The sequence below is a fragment of the Cydia fagiglandana genome, chromosome 22 (assembly GCF_963556715.1).
Source record: "Cydia fagiglandana chromosome 22, ilCydFagi1.1, whole genome shotgun sequence".
Lineage (NCBI taxonomy): Eukaryota > Metazoa > Arthropoda > Insecta > Lepidoptera > Tortricidae > Cydia > Cydia fagiglandana.
Window position 1 is genome coordinate 3988669 of NC_085953.1, and position 22720 is coordinate 4011388.

General features: G+C 40.4%; 2 protein-coding genes across 6 annotated transcripts in view; both read right to left on the reverse strand.

Annotated features, from left to right (window-relative positions):
• Window positions 1-5193, reverse strand: part of LOC134675616 (uncharacterized) — a 32252-nt gene extending 27059 nt beyond the window's left edge. For 2 of the 5 annotated variants that reach the window (XM_063533939.1, XM_063533938.1), the window contains exons 1-3: window positions 4865-5193; window positions 3695-3918; window positions 3317-3391 (exon numbers count right to left, since the gene is read on the reverse strand). In XM_063533939.1, the coding sequence (XP_063390009.1) occupies window positions 3317-3391; window positions 3695-3918; window positions 4865-4956 (391 nt within the window). In that variant the 5' untranslated portion in view covers window positions 4957-5193. Of the gene's footprint in view, window positions 1-136; window positions 327-1259; window positions 1365-1580; window positions 1788-2028; window positions 2278-3316; window positions 3392-3694; window positions 3919-4864 lie in introns of those variants that run through there. The other 3 variants (XM_063533942.1, XM_063533940.1, XM_063533943.1) reach the window with 2 other exon arrangements.
• Window positions 5194-10542: 5349 nt separating this feature from the next.
• LOC134675635 (uncharacterized) lies at window positions 10543-13209 on the reverse strand. The gene is made up of 3 exons (XM_063533963.1): window positions 13121-13209; window positions 10640-12316; window positions 10543-10559 (listed from the first exon to the last, which is right to left on the reverse strand). Exons 2-3 carry the CDS (start codon window positions 12099-12101, stop codon window positions 10543-10545), a joined length of 1479 nt encoding a protein of 492 aa, XP_063390033.1. The 5' UTR covers window positions 12102-12316; window positions 13121-13209.
• Window positions 13210-22720: the final 9511 nt, after the last annotated feature.

Below are 22720 nucleotides of genomic sequence, written 5' to 3' on the forward strand. Positions count from 1 at the left end.
TGATGTGTTTTTTATTGCTTGTATGTAAATCTGTCTCTGTATGTATATCTTAATTTTCTGAATAAATGTTGATGTTTGATGTATTGTAAATTGGATATAAGAGTCTTTACAAATAGCTGAAAATTGAAAGACCTACCATTTAATTGCTAGCGGTTGCTGTAGGCATCATATCTCAGCCGGTTATTTGACTTCAAAGTGAAAAACTTCTCTAAATGTACGTGAAACACATTCCTCCCAAGTTTTCCTCTAGGTATGATGTTTATTAATTTTAACTTTACACAGTTCAACCACTCGATTAGTTGATTTTTGGCCATTCCAAAGAGTATAATAAGTATGTATAGTAAAAGAGAGCCAACTCGCGAGTAAATGTCAAAAAACGTCTACACAAACGCCACAAGAGGATTTTTCTTCAACTAACCTTTAAGCCTCCTCCACACTCGTGCGCGAATCGCGGCGCAAAGCCGCGAACGCGAGTGTGGCGTCGATCTTCGCAGACAGCGAAATCGACTCCACACTCGCGTTCGAGGCTTCGCCCGCGATTCACGCGCATAGTCTGGAGGGGGCTTTACGTACGTGTGCGTGCACAGTGCACACATGCATACCAATAAAAACTATACCATAAGATTTACCGCGAGAAACGAAAATTGAAATGTCGTTATTTGCCTCTCAATCGCTATTTCATGTATGTGCTATATGCACGCGAAATAGCGATTAAGAGGCAAACAACGACAATTCAATTTTCGTTTCTCGCGGTAAATCCTATGGTATAGTTTTGAAGCTTCTGTACAGTGAACTACAATGAGATTATTCCATTTTTTCAGCTAATTGCAAGAAAATCAGGTGAAAAAATGAATACACTCAGTCAAGGGAAAAAGTGCAATATATAATTCAAAGACAAACTTAAACTCAAAAGCCTCCTCCACACTCGTGCGCGAAGCCGCGAACGCGAGTGTGGCGTCGATTTTCGCAGACAGCGAAATCGACTCCACACTCGCGTTCGCGGCTTCGCCCGCGATTCACGCGCATAGTCTGGAGGGGGCTAAAGACGTTTATTTTACTCATATTCAGTACACATAACATTATATTACAAATACACACACAGTATTTTAGTTACATATACAGGAAGCTGTTATCATAAAGCTCCAAAGTCAACGGCCTAGTCAATATACCAATTACAACCAATAGTATATTAACCCCCCGGCATAGAAGTTTGTATGCTGCGAATAGTATCGCTGAATAGTATAACTTAATTTTATTACCTTCGTCATTTGACCGATTTTCTTGAAACAAATTTGCTGTGTTTCTATATCCAGGCAGGCAGTAATTGTGCTCTATTTCCAGGATACAAGAAGATATAGTTACACCTGAAAATCAAAATAATAAGTTGTGGTCATCTTGTGTTATAAGTAATGATTTTGAATGATAACTATTTAATAGCTTTAATGTCACTCGATAGCAACATTTTTTTTATACTACGTCAATGGCAAACAAGCATACGGCCCGCCTGATGGTACGGAGTTTTACAGTTGGGACGGAAAGCAACTTCTTCTTTTTAAATATTGTTCGTTTATGATACCCACCTTCGAAATTCACAGAAGGTACAGCCTTATTTATTAAACGATGACAGGCCGCTTTTTGATCTGGTGTAAAGTGATGGTCACAAATCTTCTTATTTTTATAAATTTTCAGTGGGTCTGTCTCCTTTAATCTGTCGCCAACAATTGACAACCAAGTTCTAAATAATTCTGGTTTTCTTTCTGGATGAGGAAAACTGTGCATGGGTGCACCTGGAATATAAAGTAACATTGACATAACATTATTCATATAAGTACTTAGACGGCGGGCCAGAAAAAGATTTCCATGACGGTTGTGTTTTAATTTATCGCTACTGGTTGCGAATTTCCTATTTTTCGTACTGGTATCGTAATGTAGGTACTATTATTCCATATATTATAAACTATCATCCTTCTGACAAATTTTAAATCAGGATACAATGACTATTTTATTACGTATCTACGTACTACTTACCTAAATCCGGGCAGCCGAAGAGGCAAAATAGTCTTCTTCTTCCTGGCTCACTCATTTTTAACAAACTTTAATATACCGAATATACGAGTTATCCCTTTGCGAGTATCTTTGAAAAATTTGAAAAGTTTCAATACTGACTGATGCCATTTTTTTACGTTTCGTTTTTGTCAAAGAGAATAATAATACATTATAATAAGACTAATGTTAATTTCCTAAAACTACTCTATACTCTATATGAAAGTAAGTATAGGAGGATAATTATTTTTTTTACTTAAATCACAGAAAATTTTAAAACGGTTCGTGTGAAATGGAATGTACGTGTTAATAAAAATACACCGATAAGGTGTTAAAATGTTTTTACGCTGTGGCACCATCTGTTTGATGTATTTGGAAGCATCAGGTGAGGAAATGTTGCTGTAAACATAACGCTGACTGCGCTAGTTTCCATGTATAAGGTACCCTTCTTTCAAGTTTCGCCCCCCCCCTGGGCCATTCACTGGAACGTAATGTAAAAATGATCTCACTTATAATGCTTATATGTAATAACATACAGAATACAGAATTCGGGATCCGCATTAATTCATTTCACCAACCAAAATACGCAATATATTTTAGAAAGAATGTTAAATAAACATAGCAAAAAAAACACGAGCTGTTGAGCCAGGTACCGAAAAAGGAATCCAAAGACACTGGCTGTCACTGTCAGTTTGCATGACAGACATGGCAGTGGCACACTAATACCAGTAATACCAATATGTGGGCCAAAAAACAATAGTACCAATATAACAGACCAAAATAGTGTATGCTATGTGGTATCCAGACGGGACTGATCAAATCGGTCGATTTGATCAGAAATGAAATTGGCGTCAAGGTCCAAAAATAGATTTATGCTGATATCAGAGCCCTCTAAATTGAAAAAATGCCCCAGAACGAAAATACTGGCGTCACAATTTGGTATTCTCGCGTCGCATCTCATTTTATCGGTAATATCGGTCAATATCGGCGGTTGAATTCGGCGAGCCAAATTGGCATTTGCGTCCTGATTCGATCGGGCAATTTAATCAGATTGGCGAAAAATTAACTAATCAGAGAGCCTACCGCGAACCACGTTAAGCGTGTTGCCTCCCTGTCACACTTACGTACAAATTTACAAGTGCGACAGAGAGGCGAGACTTCGAACGTGGTTCGCGGTAGGCCCTCTGGATACGCCTATATGCTTGCGTTTTTTTGCCCACATATTGGTATTAAGTAGTGTGCCACTGCCATGCAAACTGTAGAAAAAACTAACATATATCTGAAATGGAGGCCTCAACTCCCTCAACTTGAGAATATGTGCATGATGGATGTTCATGGAAGTCTTCACCTGAAATGATTAAAATTATTATTGATTAAATTTCAATGAATTCATTTACGAAAAAACAAGCACAACAAGTAAACGTTAACTTTGCTCTCTAATCTAGGTTAGATTTTAAAGGATGATTATACTTGGTCAAGCAGATCATGTCAGTAGAAAAAGGCGGCAAATTTGAAAAATGTAGGCGCGAAGGGATAGTGTCTCATAGAAAATTTGAATTTCGCGCCTTTTTCTACTGTCAAGATTTGCTTGACCATATAGTTAAATTATTCATTATAAAAAAAGTTTTTTTAACTAATTAATTACACATACCTTTGCTTGCAACATGTTGAGGAAAATCTTTTAATTGATGGTCACTCAATGGTTGTGCAGAGAGATGCAGCGTAGGGTAAGCACTTTTTTTCAAGCGATTGCCTTTTTTGTTGAAGTCCTTTGCTTTGAAGTGATCTCCGCAAACAAAACGTACGTGGTGAAGCTTTTCAATTGGTATATGCACTAGATCTTCTTTACCAACAATTTGAACCCAAGTTCGACACCTGCAAATGTCCCAATTCTAATTATTATACCTAGTCAAGCCCTAGTTAATGTTCTTTAAAGACTATGGTTTTAAACTGAATTAGATAGATAATAGACAGATAGATAGAAAAGTTGTTATGGAGATAGTTTGATAACATGAGAAGGACATAGTATAGTTTTTATCAATCATCATCAAAGTTCTACACAGATAAAGTAACGGCACAGAATAATTAATAGAACTAACATACAGAAAGGAAACTTCCTACAAAAACGAAGTTTGACAGCGGTTCAGGGTCGAATCATGCTGTCCCTTTCTAATATATGGCACTATCCCTTTCGGCTACTTAGGGTTGTCAAAAATCAAGTGATTATCTTATCTGTGGTCGTGCACGCAAAAGGAAGTCAAGTGGTGCCAAACCTAATAATTGCTCGGAGCAATGCTGAGCCAAGCGGAGCCGAGTTAGAGGCAGAAGCTAGTATATAATATTATACTACTTTGGCTGTCACTGTATCTATTTGATTCTGACGGTATATCATGAGACAAATAAATCTAGGATAAACCCTATTTGAAATGAATATCTCAAACAATTTGTAAATACATACTTGTGGAAATAACTCTGAAAGTGAAGACTTTTGAAAACGGGGGATATGAATTGAGGAATATAAATATGTAAAATCAATATGATAAAAGTAGATTCATAATTTAACAAAAAATATTTACAATCAGTTGAGCCGTTTTTGTGTTTTCAACAAAAATAATATTTTCTTGTGGTTATTATGGATGACAGACTAGAGCAAGCCAGGCGCACACACATGCAGGCATCTATGAACGAAGATTATGAAAATGAAAAACATTTTTTTTATAGCAATATTACAGACAAACTAAGATTCGAACCCAAGAACTCAATATATTCAATAAAATCTGTACATCTTACAATAACAATTTTACAAGTTATAGTTACATACCTTTCTTCATCAATTGGGAAATTCGAAAAGAATCCCGGCCTGTGTCGCTCTCTAACGCCACAAATTTCACAAATTCTGCTCTTTCCACCCATAATGAGTCTCTATCTCAGTAATCTTACTCAAAAACAGCGGACGGAGGAGCACAATGCTTCAACTCGACGTCTTTTGTTTGTGAATAGGAAAATATCACACAACTGAAACACTACGGAGAAACTTAATTGCTCAACTCGACGCACTGCATTGTTCAGGTGGAGAAAACCGAATGATAATTGAAAACAAGTAAAACACCACGGAATCACAATATTTTTCAACATTTTCAAATAATTTTCAACATAGTTTAGTTTTGAAAATTGACGTATTTGACAGTTCGGCCTTCGTGTTGCCAGTTTATTATTTACCTTGTTAATAGGTTGGCTGAACTGAGACGAAATTTCCATACATTATTTTTTTCAAGGCCCCAACGACCCAACGTTCTGAGGGGCTACCGCGAAAATCGAAATTCGCAAATTGCGGGGATCTTTCTATTTACTCCAATGAAGGTGTAATTAGAGTGACAGAGAAAAATGCCCGCAATTTGCGAACTTCGATTTTCGCGGTCATATCCCTGTTCTCTTTAGCCCCCTCCAGACTATGCGCGTGAATCGCGGGCGAAGCCGCGAACGCGAGTGTGGAGTCTAGTTCGCTGATATGCGAAATCGACTCCAGACTCGCGTTCGCGGCTTCGCGCCGCGATTCGCGCACGAGTGTGGAGCGGGCTTTTGACGGCGCGGCGCGCCGCGTGATATACAGGGTGGAAAGATAAGTCGGGCCCTGCAGGGAAACTACCTTAAATCCTTAAGCTGGCTCATTTTACTTAAAGGAGACATTCCTTTATTTTTTTAAAGAAACGAAACTGATTTGGACTTGTTAGTAAAATTACATTGACATCTATATATCAAGACAAGACCACAGACTAAAGGCCTGTGCACACCGGCTGCGTGTGCGTGACGTGCACGTGCGCGTGCGGCGTTGTAGTATACACAGTATACAGATCCTTATGAGAGACGGCACACCGCTTACGTGACGTGTGCGTGTGCGCCTCCAACATTTTAGCGCACGCACAGGCGCACGTCACGCACACGCAAGCCGGTGTGGCTCGGCCTTAAAGGCGACCTTAAAGTCAGCTCGTAGCCTTTTTAATTAGGTAAATAATGTATTTATGTTCCATTTTATGTTTTCAGCAGATGTTTCACTGGAATCTATTAATATGTAGCTAGCTACAGATGGGACAGTGTCCTTGTGTTAGTTCTAGAGATGCAACGGATAGTTGTTTGGCCGGATACCAGAGGGCTTACCGCGAACCACGTTCGAAGTGTTGCCTCCCCGTCACACTTACGTACGAATTTACAAGTACGACAGAGAGGCAACACGTCGAACGTGGTTCGCGGTAGGCCTTCTGATATCCGGCCGCCGAATATTCGGCCAGCGGAACTATACCTACATTTCGGTTTTTCAGGTGCACATTGTGCAGGGTTGACCAACAGGTCTAACTAGGAAACACCTAGTGAACGTTCGCGTGGACTCATTTCTAGGTTCGAAATGAGTGCGCGTGCAAGTCAGTGGAATGATTAAATTGTTTTAAAATTATAAACAAGTACGACTATGACCGTGTCTGTTTCTTAAATCCAATTAGTTTACTCCGAAATCAAGCAATGTTACTATCCGGTATCCGGCCGGCTTGTGGTGTCTATCCGGTATCCGGCCGAATAGTAAAATAATCGCCGTATAGGCCGGATACCGGATAGTAACCGAATATCCGGTGCATCTCTAGTTAGTTCCCTTTACTACAGTTGTGGCGCTGTAAACTTTTATAATCTGTGGCACTTATTTGACAAGTCTAGACTAGGGATTTCAAGAATGGAACTTGTCGATATCGATATTCTTAGTGTAGTGACTACGATAAAAAATACGATGAATGACAGGATGGTCTTTAAAAAATACTTTCAAAAAGGAGAATAAAAATAAACTAGAGAAGGAATGTTTTTAAACAATATTCGAACGAGCGAGCGAAGCGAAGCGAAGTTCTTACATTCGACTTGGATCACGCGGCTGGCTAGCGGCACATGCCGGCATTTCGATGTTTTTAAGCTGAACTGTCAGAAGATAGATTGATACTCAAGAACTTAAGTAAATTTGTTCTAATTTAAATGAAATTGGGTAAGGGCATTATATTTTAGTCATTAATTTTTGAACAGGCTCGAACAAGAGGTTATTGAGCTAGAAGACCTTATAAAAATGCTAAAAAGCCATTTGTGAGGGATCTAGCTATTCTGGTCATTTTAATTGCAAGAAAGTATGGTCGAGTTTGGTATCAAATGAGAGTGCTCGGTTTGTTACACATTTATAAGTAACCAAATTAACAAAACGACGGCTTCTTAACCAGAAATAGTCACAATTTATCCCTAATTCTTATAAAAACTTTTTGTCGATATAATAAAAAAACCGGATAAGTGCGAGTCGGACTCGCCCACCGCGGGCAGTGGCGGATTTCCCATAAGGCACAGTAGGCCTGGGCCTAGGGCGGCAAGATATGAGGGGCGGCAAATTGTGACAAAAAATTCGCTGATGATAACAAAAAATAACTCAAAATTAGACCAGGCAACAAATTCTCAAAAAAGTACCTATAGAGGGAAATGGGGAGGGGGAGGCCTATGTTCAGCAGTGGACGTCTTATGGCTGAGATGAGAGGGAAATGCTTGCAACACAATTTTTGACTTTGTACCTATTTTTATTTGAACTAACTAGGAGGTGAACATATCAAAAGTCCCCGGCCGTAGCCCTTGAGCCAGGGGAAGAGAGAGGTCTCCGAAACTGCCGGACCAATTAAGTTGAAATTTGGCACACATATGTAAGTTTGTGACCCAAAGATGGACGTGTAACGTAAATAATAGTACATTATGCAACATGGGGCGTAAGTTGAATATTGCAAACAAGAGTAAGTTAAATTCCACATTTACTGAGTGTTAATGGGATTATTTTACTTCGATATTTAAAAATTATGTGGACTGTATTCAAACGAAATACGAGACGAGATACGAAACGATATACCGTGGAACTTAGGACAGGCTAGGTCAATTGGTAAAAGCACTCACCTTGCTGAGCTGTAGATGACGGTGCAGCTCTCGGTGGAGGCTGGCGCAGGCTTCTCAGACCTTCGGCTCGTCTAGACTTACCTCGAATCCGAGTTACCTGGACCAGCGTGGACACCGAAACGGAGCAGGAGCAGTGCTTCTTCAACTGATTAGCCTTCCACAATGAGTACACACAGTTTACAGACGAAATTGAATCTTTTAGATGAACCGAGACGATAATATTCGAAAATAATAACTAGCGCAGCGAGATGCGCCCGACATGTTACATTCGCGATACGAGAAGGGGAGGAAGTATATATTTTTTTTAAAGTTTTGAACGATAATGTTGCCAGGCGAAATTATTTTAAGACTACAATCCTTAACATTTTCCGCCCACCAAAATACAACGTATTTTCCACAAGTTTGTACTGTTATTGTCAACTGAGGATAAAATAGAATCGACATGGCTCAGGGTTTATTTTCCTATAACTATATATTTTTTTTACTTTAATCTAAATCTACGATAAAATTAATACTTATGACTATGAGATAGTGAATTAACACTAGTTTTGCAAAGGTAAGGGACACAGTTTAACTATCGGACGTTTAAGTTCGCCCGATTCTGTGCGAACTGTGACAACACGACAAATCCCGTCACTTCCTGGATGGAGTTGTACCACCCGGCCAATTTTCCACTTCATGGGGCTACATTGCTCATTGACAATGAGCACGAGCGTCCCGACGACAATGTTTTTCTGACCATCGAACCATTTATGGCGCTGCTGCAATGTGTGCAGATATTCGAGGTGCCACTTGCGCCAGAAATCTTGATGGATCTTTTGTAATAATTTCCATCTCTGAAGTGGACCTAATTTCGCATCTACCATGTTGCTTTCAGGCAATATGGTGAGCGGCTCCAAAGTAAGGAAATGTCCGGGGGTCAAAACTGACAGGTCGTTTGGGTCCGAGCTGACAGGGGACAAAGGCCGTGAGTTCAGCATCGCCTCAATTTGGGTCAAAATGGTATAGAATTCCTCAAATGTAAGGCGCTGAGAGCCCACGACGCGAGCGAGATGTGTCTTTATTGTCTTTACACCAGCCTCGGCTAACCCCGAGAAATGTGGGCTGCCGGGCGGGTTAAAAACGAAATTTATTTGTTCTGCACGTGAAGCCTTGGCCATGACTTCTTGGAGCATATTGGATGCGCCAATAAAGTTTCTACCCTGATCCGAGATCAGCCTAGAGCACCGGCCGCGGCGCGAAATGAAACGGCGCAGAGCTGCGAGATATGCCTCTGTGGTGAGCTCTGAGGCCAGCTCAAGATGTACTGCTTTGGTGGCAGTGCATACGAAAACGCAAATATACGATTTAAATGTGCGTAGACCACGGCCCCGGGCCAAACAAGTATCAAAGGGACCAGCGTAATCTACTGCCGCTGACGAAAATGGTTTAATTTGATTAATTCGAAACGATGGTAAGTTGCCCATTATTGGAGGAGATGCCACTTTAGGCCGAGCGCGAAAACATTTCATACAAGATGAAATAACCGAATTTATAGCCCTTCTTGCCGATAGAACCCAGAATTCTTGGGCTAATAAATTTTGCAATGTTTGCAATCCAGGGTGCATAAACCGGTGATGGTAATCCTCAATGATCAGCGTAGTCAACCTATGATCACGAGGCAATAATAGTGGATGTTTCACATCGAACGACAGGTCTCCTTTAGACAGGCGACCGCCCACCCTTAGCATTCCACGCTCATCCACAAACGGCGCCAATTTCCGCATGGGCTTCGATAGAGAGTGGGGTGACTTATCTGTCAACAAGCACCGCAATTCTGAAGCGAAAGCTCGCTCCTGGACATGTTTCACGAGAAAGTGAAGAACTTTCGTAATTTCTTCAGACGACAAGTTCGGATCTGTGATTTTCGACAATGATTTTTGCAAGTTATGCATGAACCGAAAACAATAAGCGAAAATACGCAATATGCGTTGTAAAGACGAGAATCTGCTTAAGATGTTGTCAATCATCGATATATTAGAGTCTGTGAACAAACTGTAGATTTTTTGCTCGTTCGAAGCAGCTTGATCTGAAAGGATCTCAGATTGTGGCCAAGAGGATTGAGGATTAGACAGCCAAGTAGGCCCCGCCCACCATAACGTATTCTGGAAATCAGCAGGTAACAAACCGCGGGAGCCGCAATCCGCTGGATTATCCGAACCAGACACGTGGTACCAATTTTCAGGGGGGACGTTTTCTTGTATGTGTGCAACCCTATTAGCCACAAAAGTTTTCCACTTTGATGGACACGAACGAATCCACGTCAGCGCGACAGTAGAATCTGACCAAGCGTGGATATCATCAAAAGTGTGAAAATCTTTTAGAGCTTCTGTAAACGAGACCATCAAATCCGACAACAAGACAGCAGCTAACAGCTCACATCTCGGGATAGAACATTTACGAAGTGGGGCCACCTTCGTTTTAGCGCAACAAAGACGCACGACAACGGATCCGTAATTTTGAACGACACGACAGTAAATGACAGCACAGTAACCCTTCTCCGAGGCGTCACAGTACCCGTGAAGCTGTAACGATACGAAAGATACAACCATTCTGCGGGGAATGGACAACGAGCTCATTTCCGCCAATTGCGATTTGAATTTACGCCATTCTTGAGCAATAGCGATAGGAACCTCGCTGTCCCAATCGACACCAGAAACCCATAGAAGTTGTATTAAATATTTTGCGAAAAATACGACAGGCGACAATAGACCCAGAGGATCAAAAATACGAGCGATGTCCGAGAGGATCGATCGCTTCGTACAACGACAATCATTCAAGGAGGTCTTGAATGTGAAAGTATCTTCCTTGGGAAGCCACGACAAACCGAGAATTTTTAACGATAACGATAAATCATGGACGTTTTCGACATTGTGAAGTTGACCTTCAAACGACAAGGGAGGATCAACTTCCACCATGTGACCACAACGAAGGTAGTCATCCATGAAATTGACATAAGCTGTCCGAAACTGAGGATTCAATTTGAATTTCCTCTCTAAATTTAAGAGACGCTTGAGAGCTATCTCACGAGAATTTGAAAACCTGGGTTTATCCTGAGGGTCGACATAAGTTAATGGTACTACCATCCTACCCTCGGGAGTGCGACAATATGAAGTTTCCCTTTGGTTTTCACACGACATTCCTGATTTCGACAAAACGATATTTTTGGGAGGATCTACACTTTCCAGTTCCCAGAAGCGCTTGATATTATTGTCTAATGATAGACTCGACACGAGATAGCACCTCTGAGTATCACTTTCTGAACCTTTATGACAACGAGAACGAGAAGTGTTAACGTTTATAGGGCACTCACCCATCACCAACCAGCCGAAAACAGTGCGGACAGCTATGGGCTCATCTGCGTTGCCCTTGACAACGCCAGATTGTAGTGCAGCAGCGAAAAGGTTGACGTTAACCAACATGTCTATAGGTCCAGATTTGTGGAAAGACGGATCAGCAAGATCTAAATCCTTCAGATGCCTCCAAGAAGACACATTCAGTGGTTCTGGTGGCATATCATGGCAGATCTTGGGAAGCACGAACGCTTCAAACGAAAATTTGCATGAGGAGTCCCCATTCGAAGGAACTATCTCACAATCGACAATTCCAAAAGTGTCAGTCGATGACAGACCAACACCGTTCACCGTTGGTGAATTATTTCTAATTGGTATTCCAAGTTTTTGAGCGCACTTCAATGTTACAAAGTTACAAGCCGAGGCATTGTCCATCAGCATTCGAATTGGTACAAAATTATTAAATTTATTTTTTATCATCACGATAGCTGTCGAGAATAGACTTGGTGCATTTGCATTATGCACAGCCAATGCCACTTGGGTCGGCGGAGCTGTTGGTTCCAACTCCTTATCCTTTTCGAAATGCAATAATGTGTGGTGTCTGCGCTTGCAGATGCCACAAGTCACCGATGATTTACAATTTTTAACCGAGTGTGATGGCCTACAACAAAGTATGCAAAGTCTCCTCTCCTTAACCTGAGCAAACCTTTCCAATGGCTGCAGTTCCAAAAATTTAGTACAGTTATCCAATTTGTGTCCCGGTGCTGAACACATGGCACAGTTGCTCACTGGCGGCACAAGGAGAGCAGGCTTAGCCTTATTCGACACTGGCTTACTATACACTGGTTTACTAGATAATGTTAACGACTTACCAACGCTGTTCTCTAATGCCTGGCTCCGCTTTTCAATAAACGAAATTAATTCCTCATAACTGGGAATTTCTGTGTTTGATTCAAGTTGCAACTCAAAAGCTTCCTTACTACTAACATCTAATTTTGACCAAAGTGCATGGAATAACATAAAGTTCCTGTCAGGCAATTGATACTTTGATAAAATTTCTAAGTTTTCCTTAAAGGTTCGACAAACTCTAACTAATTCCGATGCAGTCTTGGACTTCGCCGCCTCACAATTTAATATTTTTTCATAAAATATACTGGCAATCACCCTTTTTTTCTCAAAATGTAATTTTAGTGTGTTATAGGCCATTAAATAATTTTCATCACATAATGGGTAATTTTTAATTAAGTCGAAAGCATGGCCGGTAACACTCGACAACAAATAGTGCAGTTTTTCTACTGCCGGGATATTTTTACTGTGAATCAGCGAGTCAAAGATCTGGATGAACGACACCCAATTCTCAATTTTCGAATCGAAAGGAACTATATTAATTTTAGGTAATTTAACACTCGAACTTGAACCGCAACTGTCACTTTTATTTAACACTTCAGGTTTTATTTCCGCTAAACGTATTTTTATGGATTTTACCATTTGTTCGAACTGTGATGATATTTCTAATTCACTTGACCTATCACCAGCTGTGGCCTATTTTATAAAGCTACAAGTTACAATTTACAAGCGGAAGTCTCGTTCTAACACATAGGGTTAGAAAGAGACTTCAGCTTGTAAATTGTAACTTGTAACTTTATAAAATAGGCCTCTGGAATCGCCGAAAGCAATTCAATTTGAAAGGCATGAAATTCACTTTCAAGTTTAATTACATCTTGTAAACAATAACCTTGCAGATCGGAACTCTTTATATACTCCATCCGCACGAACGCATAATCCCGACCTACACGGCTCTTGTCGAAACTTTCGGACGAATCCCCACCAAGTGTCATGTTTATTTTGTAAAAATATGTATATTGAATCACTAAAACAACAACAAAACCATTGGATTCGATAACAATGATAGGTTATGATTTTCAATTGACAACTTGTCAAAAATGACAGCTAAAAGTTGCGTTCAGAAACGTAATTAATTCGACACACAATTTTATTCTATGAACTAAACGCTCGATAGTTTAACTAACGGAAAAACGCCCAAGCCAAGTGTTTCAATCTTACCCTCCAATGCTTTTATGATTTTACAATGAACAATTTATTGACGAAAATTGATATTTAAAGCGAAAATAACCACGGTCACCTTACAAGTTATCCGGATCGTGGGACCAAAAAATGTTAATGGGATTATTTTACTTCGATATTTAAAAATTATGTGGACTGTATTCAAACGAAATACGAGACGAGATACGAAACGATATACCGTGGAACTTAGGACAGGCTAGGTCAATTGGTAAAAGCACTCACCTTGCTGAGCTGTAGATGACGGTGCAGCTCTCGGTGGAGGCTGGCGCAGGCTTCTCAGACCTTCGGCTCGTCTAGACTTACCTCGAATCCGAGTTACCTGGACCAGCGTGGACACCGAAACGGAGCAGGAGCAGTGCTTCTTCAACTGATTAGCCTTCCACAATGAGTACACACAGTTTACAGACGAAATTGAATCTTTTAGATGAACCGAGACGATAATATTCGAAAATAATAACTAGCGCAGCGAGATGCGCCCGACATGTTACATTCGCGATACGAGAAGGGGAGGAAGTATATATTTTTTTTAAAGTTTTGAACGATAATGTTGCCAGGCGAAATTATTTTAAGACTACAATCCTTAACACTGAGCGAGTGTGATGAAAATGAATTTTAAATATGGCCTCCATATTTTGGGGGGTAAATGAGAAAATTTAAAAATAAAGTTTTCAAACTACATATATCGTGTTACATATCAAATCAAAGAGCTCATTGTAAGACCCTCAGATTTTTTTTATAATTTTAGGATAAATAGTTTAGCAGTTATTCAAGAAAATAGTTTTTAATGTTTTTGTAAGTACATGAAAGTAGTAGTAGTAGTAGTAATAATCGCTTTATTGTACACAACACACGTTTACAAAAAAATAAATAAAAAAATATGAAAAAAAAGTCAATAAATAAAAATAAATAAAGTCAATGTTATTGGTAAAACTATCACTTAAAATGAATAAGTATTTGCTTATTTTTTTCATAAAACCTATGTTCCTATGATCATGTCACAAGGACGTATAGTTTCTAAGATATAATAAGCGAAATACCGAAAAATGTGACCTTCAAACCAAACCCCCCAACTTTTGATATGTTCACCTCCTAACGAGTCCAAAAAAGTTACTAAGTAAAAAATGTGTCCCAAGCATTTCCCTCTATAATATATCTTTCCGTTGCCTGATCTAAATGTAGTCAATATAATGGGTGCTGATGCTGAGAAAGGGGCGGCTACAAGGCTTGGGGCCTAGGGCGGCAAAGACTGCAAATCCGCCACTGACCGCGGGTTCCGTACTTTTTAGTATTTGTTGTTGTAGCGGCAACAGAAATACATCATCTGTGAAAATTTCAACTGCCTAGCTATCACGGTTCATGAGATACAGCCTGGTGACAGACGGACGGACAGACAGCGGAGTCTTAGTAATAGAGGGTCCCGTTTTTACCCTTTGGGTACGGAACCCTAAAAAACTTGTTCAAATACATAAATATAACTTGGTAGTTGGTAGACTTACGAACACTGTCGGTGAATATCAGCATTGCAGCAGTTCGGCCGCTGAAAACTTGTGCCGCCATTTTCACTTTCATATTTTTTATTTTCTTTGGGTCCACGTGATCTGCCGTTAGTCTCGGTAGCGCTCTAGTGTGGCCGCCTTGCATATCCGTGTCGTACACATATAAAATGTCCTTCCACGACGCCGTTTTCCCATTGAAAATAATATCCTTGTCTAATGTAAAGGCTTGGCCACATACAGAGCGCGACGCAGCGCCGCGTCCGCGCCGCGTCCACGCCGCGCGACCGCGGCACATGCTAACAGGTTACCGACGTCAAACAGACTGCGTCCCGCCGGTATCACGCCCCGCTTCTGTCGCGCCCCGCGCCGCGCGGCCCCTTGCGTCCGGGCGGCGCGTGCGCAGCGCTGCGCCGAGCGAACGCGGCGGCCCGCCGCGTCCCGCAAGGTCACATCAGTAGGATCGGACGTTAGGCAGCGAGCGGTGCGCCGCGTTCCCGCGCGGCCGCGCCGCGTTCACGCGCGCCTTGAGTAGTGAGGATGTTAAGTGCAACAACCTTTTTTTGTTTGATTAAAGCATGAAACTTGGCACAGCAGTTCCTTATATCAAAATAAGCCGATTTAGATCGGTAGCCCGAAGGACCCCCCCCCTCTGGGGCCAGGGAGGGGGGGTCAAAGAACCGCTCCGCCCGGCTTCATTCTAAAAAATCTAACAGGCCCCGTTTAGCTAATAGGTCATATTTGGTATCAATTTCGGATAAATCAATAACGTAGAATTCATTTCTGTTATTAAATAATTTGGCCAAGTCCGAGATAGCTCGAGGCATTTAGTGTTCCGTACGGCTACCATCAGTTTGGCATTGACATAAACGATATCGTGAACGTAATTTACTTCCTTTACTTCTTTCGCACTAATATGTCAGTACGAGCGAGATGCATAGAAAGTAAATTACGTTCACGCCCACGGTAGCGTTTATGTCAATGCCAAACTGATGGTAGCCGTACCGCTCGCATCGTTACATTTTACAGAGGTTGTTTGCCTGTTTTTAGGATACCGTATTCAACTACACACACAGAACAATAGTACAAAGTGTCTAAGTGCGAAGGCCGAAGGCCGAGCTTTAGCAAAATGTCATCGCTTTAGCACAGAGCAATAGTACAAGTGTCTAAATGTGAAGGCCAAAGGCCGACCTCCGCGTAGCCCGAAGGCCCGAAGCGTCCAGGATGTCAGTGCTTTAACACAGAACAATAGTACAAGTGTCTAAATGCGAAAGCCGAAGGCCGAGCTCCGCGTAGGGCCGAAGGCCCGAAGCGTCCAGGATGTTAGTACACACAGAACAATAGTATAAGTATCTAAATGCGAAGGCCGAAGGCCGAGCTCCGCGTAGGGCCGAAGGCCCGATGCGTCCAGGCTGTCAGTTCTGTGTTTAACCACTGACATCTTGCAGGCTTCGGGCCTTCGGCCCTACGCGGAGCTCGGCCTCCGGCCTTCGCATTTAGACACTTGTATTAATTACCTGTGTTTAGAACTGACCTCCTGGATGCTTCGGGCTTTCGGCCCAATGCGACTTCAGCCTTTGGATCTTGCGACTTAGACACTTGTACTTGAAAATACTTGGAAAAGTTACGGGAGGCGCGCGTCTGTCGGACGCTTCGGATCTTCGAATCGCTCCTTCGGCCTTTGCATTTAGTTAGATTATTGTACTATTGCTTTGTGTTTGAATACCGAAGTCGAGCATCTCGCGAATGCTTGATGTATTATAATAATTTAGAGTAAGGCCAAGCGCGCACCACGATTTTTTGTCCTGCGATAATTTTGTCGCAGAAATGCAACGTATGTGTTTATATGTTAGTGCGCGCATATGCGACAAAAAAATCGCAGCGATTTTAAAATTGTGATTTGTCACATTGTTCCGCGATTGTTCTCGACGCGATTGTCGCGAAGTGAATTGCAGCATGCGGAGTTGTATGGCCCCGCGCGCACTATGATAATAAAATCGCACCCCGGCTGGACCTCAGTCGGCATTTCGCTCTCCAAACCCCAACATCTCGGCACCTGCATCTCCAATGGAGTCTCAAAATGAGACGCTAGATGTTGACCATTTAATTATGGAAATAGACGGGGATCACCTTTGTTATAAATGCTCAAAGTCATACAGCAATCGCATATTAAAGACACGTTTCATGACAAGCGACTGGTACGAAATCCATGTTGAGAATGAACAAATCGTCGACTTTTTCATCGCAGTGCGCGCAGTGAATTTTCTGCGATATATTACAGCGCGATTCTAAGATCGTGTCGCAAAAATTAATATCGTCGTGCGCTTGGCCTATGATACCTTAAATGTATACTCCTTCAATTTGAATTTAGAACTCATTATTATTTTTTATTTGATTTTGTTTCTAGTTCTATGCCATATATACAGGGTGATTCATGAGACGTGAGCAGGACTAATCCTGCTCACTCAGTAACTGATAATTGATCGATCACCGTCGTATTTAGATGAATCAACCACACTTTTTCCTATTTTTTTACTTTTTGATGAGGGTAAATTTAATTCTCTACAATCATGGTCACCCTAGAGGACCTAATTAATAAACATAAAACCTCTTTAACCGTAATGACAGCGTTTTACGAAGAAAATAAACTGTCAAACTTGTGTGAGATACGTGTTTTCAAAAGTAACCAGACCGTGACGACCAGCGAACTGATATACATGGAAGTATTCTGTCCGCTCAGTTATGACCCAACGTAAACTATTCGATTGTAGGCGGTGCTTACAAACTATTCGATTCGCAACTTCAGTTCGTCCGAGATGACAGTCAGTGACGGATGGCCAAATTGATTTATAAAAACAACGTTTTTTTGTAATTAAAAATGTCTTCATGTGTCTTGAAGTGGTGCAGAAGTTATTTTAGTTCATACCAAGGATAGTGGAATCACTTTTCACTTGTAGTAAACAGATAACTTCAGTAAAAATTGGAATAAACATGACGATTTGTTTTCAATACTACCGTGCTAAGCTAAAACGTAACAACTGCATACGACTTTCATAACAACATACGACTTTTTAAATTGCGAGGATAATAGGGATGGTGTTATGCCAAATGAAGTAGACTATTTTATTAACTTGTACTTGGTTTAGGTATTTTCTATATAATTATAAATGTAGTAGGTAATGAATTCTTGCTTACAGATTTGAATTTTTCTTTTTTATTTCATGAGACGGAGCTGTAAAAAAACTACCTCATTCTTTCAAATTCATAATCATATTTGATATTATCATTTTACATTACTTTCCATTCAGATTCCCACAAGATGCTATTCGCAGAGAACTATGGAAAAAAGCTGTCCAATTATAGAGACATGAAATTAAGTGGATGCCTGGAAAGATATCTAGAATATGTTCTATTCATGAGATATAACTCGTGGGATAATCATACCCGGTCTCCTATATGTAGATACTCTTCCACTGAATTAATTTAACAAATACACACATTATCTTAAAATGTTGATCATTCGAATCCACCCTCTACCGTCACATATATGTAGGTTCTCTCTCAAGCCATTTCCGTCAGTATAAAAGAGCGGCAAATTTAGAAAATGTAAGCGCGCGAATGGGTGTGGTCCCATACAAAATTTTAATTTTGCACCTTTTTCTACTGACAAACTTGCTTGACCGGCTATATACATATAAAATATTTCCATTGGAACTGAAAGTGGGGATTTATTGTGACTCCGCCTATTCAAATATTTTTGACCCGATTCGTGTACCCATGTAAATTTTGCAGGCTGTATAGCCAGTCCGAATTCTAAGATCAAGTTTACCATACATTTACAATGGCGTACTTGATCTTAGAAAACGGACAGACTATACCTGAACGTGACTTCGCACTGCCATACAAATTTATAATAAAATATACAGAATACTTATTATAGCGGAATACATTTATACAACAATGATATATACTTGGTCAAGCAGATCTTGTCAGTAGAAAAAGGCGGCAAATTTGAAAAATGTAGGCGCGAAGGGATAGCGTCTCATACAAAATTTGAATTTCGCGCCTTTTTCTACTGACAAGATTTGCTTGACCATCTATATTTACTTATGTTGAGTTAGTCTGTCATTTCATAACAACATTTTAACTAGTTATCTTTTAATCTGCATTAAATTATAATACGTGAATTATTTGACTGGTTCTTCAATGTATGGCATAAACCTATCCCTGTCCAAGTCATATTCTAATCAAATGTGAACCGCAAACTCTCAGCGGCCAGTACGTACAGCAAGAAGGTTATTAGCGGATTAATGTCGCTGATTGGTAGTTATTGACATTATATGCATTTCATCTACACTTAGCTATGTACCATTAGTGTAATAAAGATGACTATTATTTTGTTTACCAGCTTTGATTACAGGCTCTGTAAACGCGTCGTCTTATTTAAATGTAGGCGTAATTTTGTATGTGTGCTAATTTGGCCCGAGAATTTGAACGGTAATGTTCCTAAAGGCGGTTTCCATACTAAATATATGCGTTCACTGGTGACGACATTAAATTTGACACAGAATATCGGTAGTTTAGCATTCTAATATAGGGTGACCATGCATGTCGTAAATAAATTAATAACTTTATTATTCAACACGACTAAAAAATTAACGTTAACCTCAATAATACTGATACGAAACAGTTGCTTATAATTTACGAAATGCGCAGTGTTAGTCCTGCTCACGTCTCCTGAATCACCCTGTATAGACTTTAATATTATTTAGAACTGCTAAAAAACAAGATCGGCTTACTTTAAATATTTCGTCAATTTTACCTTTGTTTCTAAAAACTGTGATATTTAGCTGTCATATATATACTATTAATGTCTTCCAAAATTATTTTCTCGTAACAGGACTGAGGGGCTACCGCGAAAACCGAAATTCGCAATTTGCGGGGATTTTCTCTTTTACTCCAATAATTAGAGTGACAGAGAAAAATGCTCGCAATTTGCGAACTTCTATTTTCGTGGTTATAGCCCTGAATCTTGTTGCTCACCGATCCGTTCAAAAATATACATAAGTACTGAATATAATTAATAGATATTATAACTATACAATTAATACAGAAATGTAATGGTACTTAATGAAAAGGAATATTGTGTATATTGTTTCGACGAATCAGATACTCTCAATAAAATCTATACATGAGGCCAAAGCTGTTCATAAATATTAAATGACTTTATTATCTCTATACGCCTTACTAACTCTATGTGTCCTATTGTGAAAAAAAAAACACAACGACAGTCGAGAACGGAATTCTTAATTTGAATTTTTCAGATTTTTGAGATGCCTAGTCCATTGGTTGGAAAGCCCGTTCGAAATTGAAACTTATTTGCAATATATTAAGGTCGTATTTTGTAGATCTCTCTCATACTTATAGTAGGCTATTGAGATAAAATTAAATATCCCACAAAAATAAGCAAGCAGAATTAAACTTTGTGTTAAAGACATAAGTCATAAATTTCAATGCCAAAGTTTTAACTAAGGATGTTTCTCGCCTAATATGAATTGACCAGTGTAAGCATCAGTTAGCTAGCCCTAAGCAACCAAAGGTCAAGCTGCAGTTGAAAAACTAATAAAGATAAAGTTAAGCTGATAATTTTCCCGCCGTCTCCATGCTTCTTTAAGTTGGGTATTGACTGGTCAGCCGCCTGTTAGCTATAGTTTTCGCGAAAATCGCCAGGACAGAGGTGAAATTTTTTGTATGAAAACTTGCAACTTTAAATGCATTTTTTGACAAAACTATTGCAGTCTAAAATGAAGTCAAAATCAGTCCATCGACTCAATTTTTTGCAAGCTTTCTAATGGTACCCCACACGATTCTTACAAATGAAAAAAGTTTCAGCCTACCCCTCTCAACCCCCTAAATTTCCCCCTTTAATAAGAAATAAGCAGTTTTGACTTATTTACAATATGAGTGGTGGTAATTGCTATAACTGTTCCAAATTTTAGGTATCTATGTCAAACGGTCTCTGAGAAAAACGTATTTAACTGATTTGCAAGACCGAAGTGATCCCATAAGTGTTCCGTAAACAAAGTTTTGTACGGAACACTAAAAATTGCAATTTGTCGAACTAAATTAAAAAAAATTAAAAATAATCTAATTTTTCAAGTGTAATTTTTATGTTTTATTTGGTGTCAAAATTAAACTGCCTGGTTTTTCTACATACAAAAAATATGACAATAAAGCCTATTTAATGCAGATTTTAAAAACATAACTTTTAATTTACCTTTATTAAAAGAAAATTGCATAAAAAAACTTATACCGTCTCGCGCCGGTGAATATCTTTTTACCGACATCGGCATCGTTATAGACAACATCCGAAGTACACACTCTGGAGACCGATTAAATGTATTGTTTATTGTTGTAGATCCTATTATAAAGATAGAAAAGCGTACATATATTATTATTTATGTGTCGTTCAGTGAAAAAAGGGACTTAGGAAAAAATTATCACAGAGCCTCGCGTTTGTATAGAAGCATACTCGTATTTAATTAGTGCCAACCACTCCAAGGACTCCATGGTCGCTGTTCTCAATGAATAAGAAGTAAACTGTAAGTATATATGTCAGTTTCAATCATATTCTGGCCACAGTAGGGTTGTCAGAACAGTTTGGAAACAGTCATTTGCTTTTTGCTTCCATTCCCAAGAAGACAGACTGAGCGTTGAGGGGGCTTTTGACACAGCAACCTTCGAGGCCGTGGAGGAAAGTCTGAAGAGTGAGGGCATCTGACCGGCAATAGCGCAATGGATAGGGAAAATGCTAAAAGGTAGATCCATTACGGCGGAGCTGGGAGGAGTAACAAAGACGATTAGTCCAAGAAGAGGGTTCCCACAAGGGGGATGCCTGTCCCCCCTGATGTGGTGCCCACTTCTAAACTCAATGGTAAAAGAGCTCAACAGAGGAGGCATGTACATGCAGGCTTACTCTGATGATGGAGTGCTGTAACGCTACGTCTTACGTAGGCGAACAACGCGCGAACGCGGCGCGGCGCGGCGCGGCGAAATCAATCCTTTGATGCCCATAGAAGTGTCCTACGTAAGCGATCTCGTTGCGAACGCGGTGCGGCGCGATTTGCACGCGAATGTCAGGCGGCGCGGCGCGGCGCGGCGCGGCGCGGCGCGGCGCGGCGGCGGCCGCTTTCGCCGCGCCGCGCCGCGCCGCGTTCGCGCGTTGTTCGCCTACGTAAGACGTAGCGTTAGAGAGGGGAATGGTTGTCACTGCGATAAGAGATATAATGATAAGAAGTCTCAGACAGGTACTGAGATGGTGTAGAGAGAGAGGGTTGGATCTCAATCCATCGAAAAAAAGCTGGTGCTATTCACTAATAGAAGAATAAAGGAGATATGAAACCCATAAAGATACAAGGTATAGAACTAGACATGGTGGAGGAGTTGAAATATCTGGGCGTTACTTTAGACAGTAAACTCAGGTACAAAACTTACATCAAGGAGCAGACGGCTAAAGCTATAAGAACACTGTTCCAATGCAAAAGGGCAATAGGAAAGAACTGGGGACTGAAGCCAGGAATGATCCACTGGATCTACAAGGCGATAATACTACCCAGGGTGCTATATGGAGCCGTGACATGGTGGTATAGAGCACATATTAAAGTAAACCAAAGAGACCACCTAACCAAAAGTCCAGAGATTAGCGTGCCTCATGATGACTGGGGCTATGAGAATGACCCCGACACACGCAATGGAGGTAATGCTAGGCTTGAAGCCACTCTGGATTGAGGTAGAGAAAAGAGCCACCGAACAGTG

Bases quoted from the DNA above. Each gene is read 5' to 3' on its own strand.
- LOC134675635 (XM_063533963.1), bottom strand. From the start codon at position 12,101: ATGTGTTCAGCACCGGGACACAAATTGGATAACTGTACTAAATTTTTG.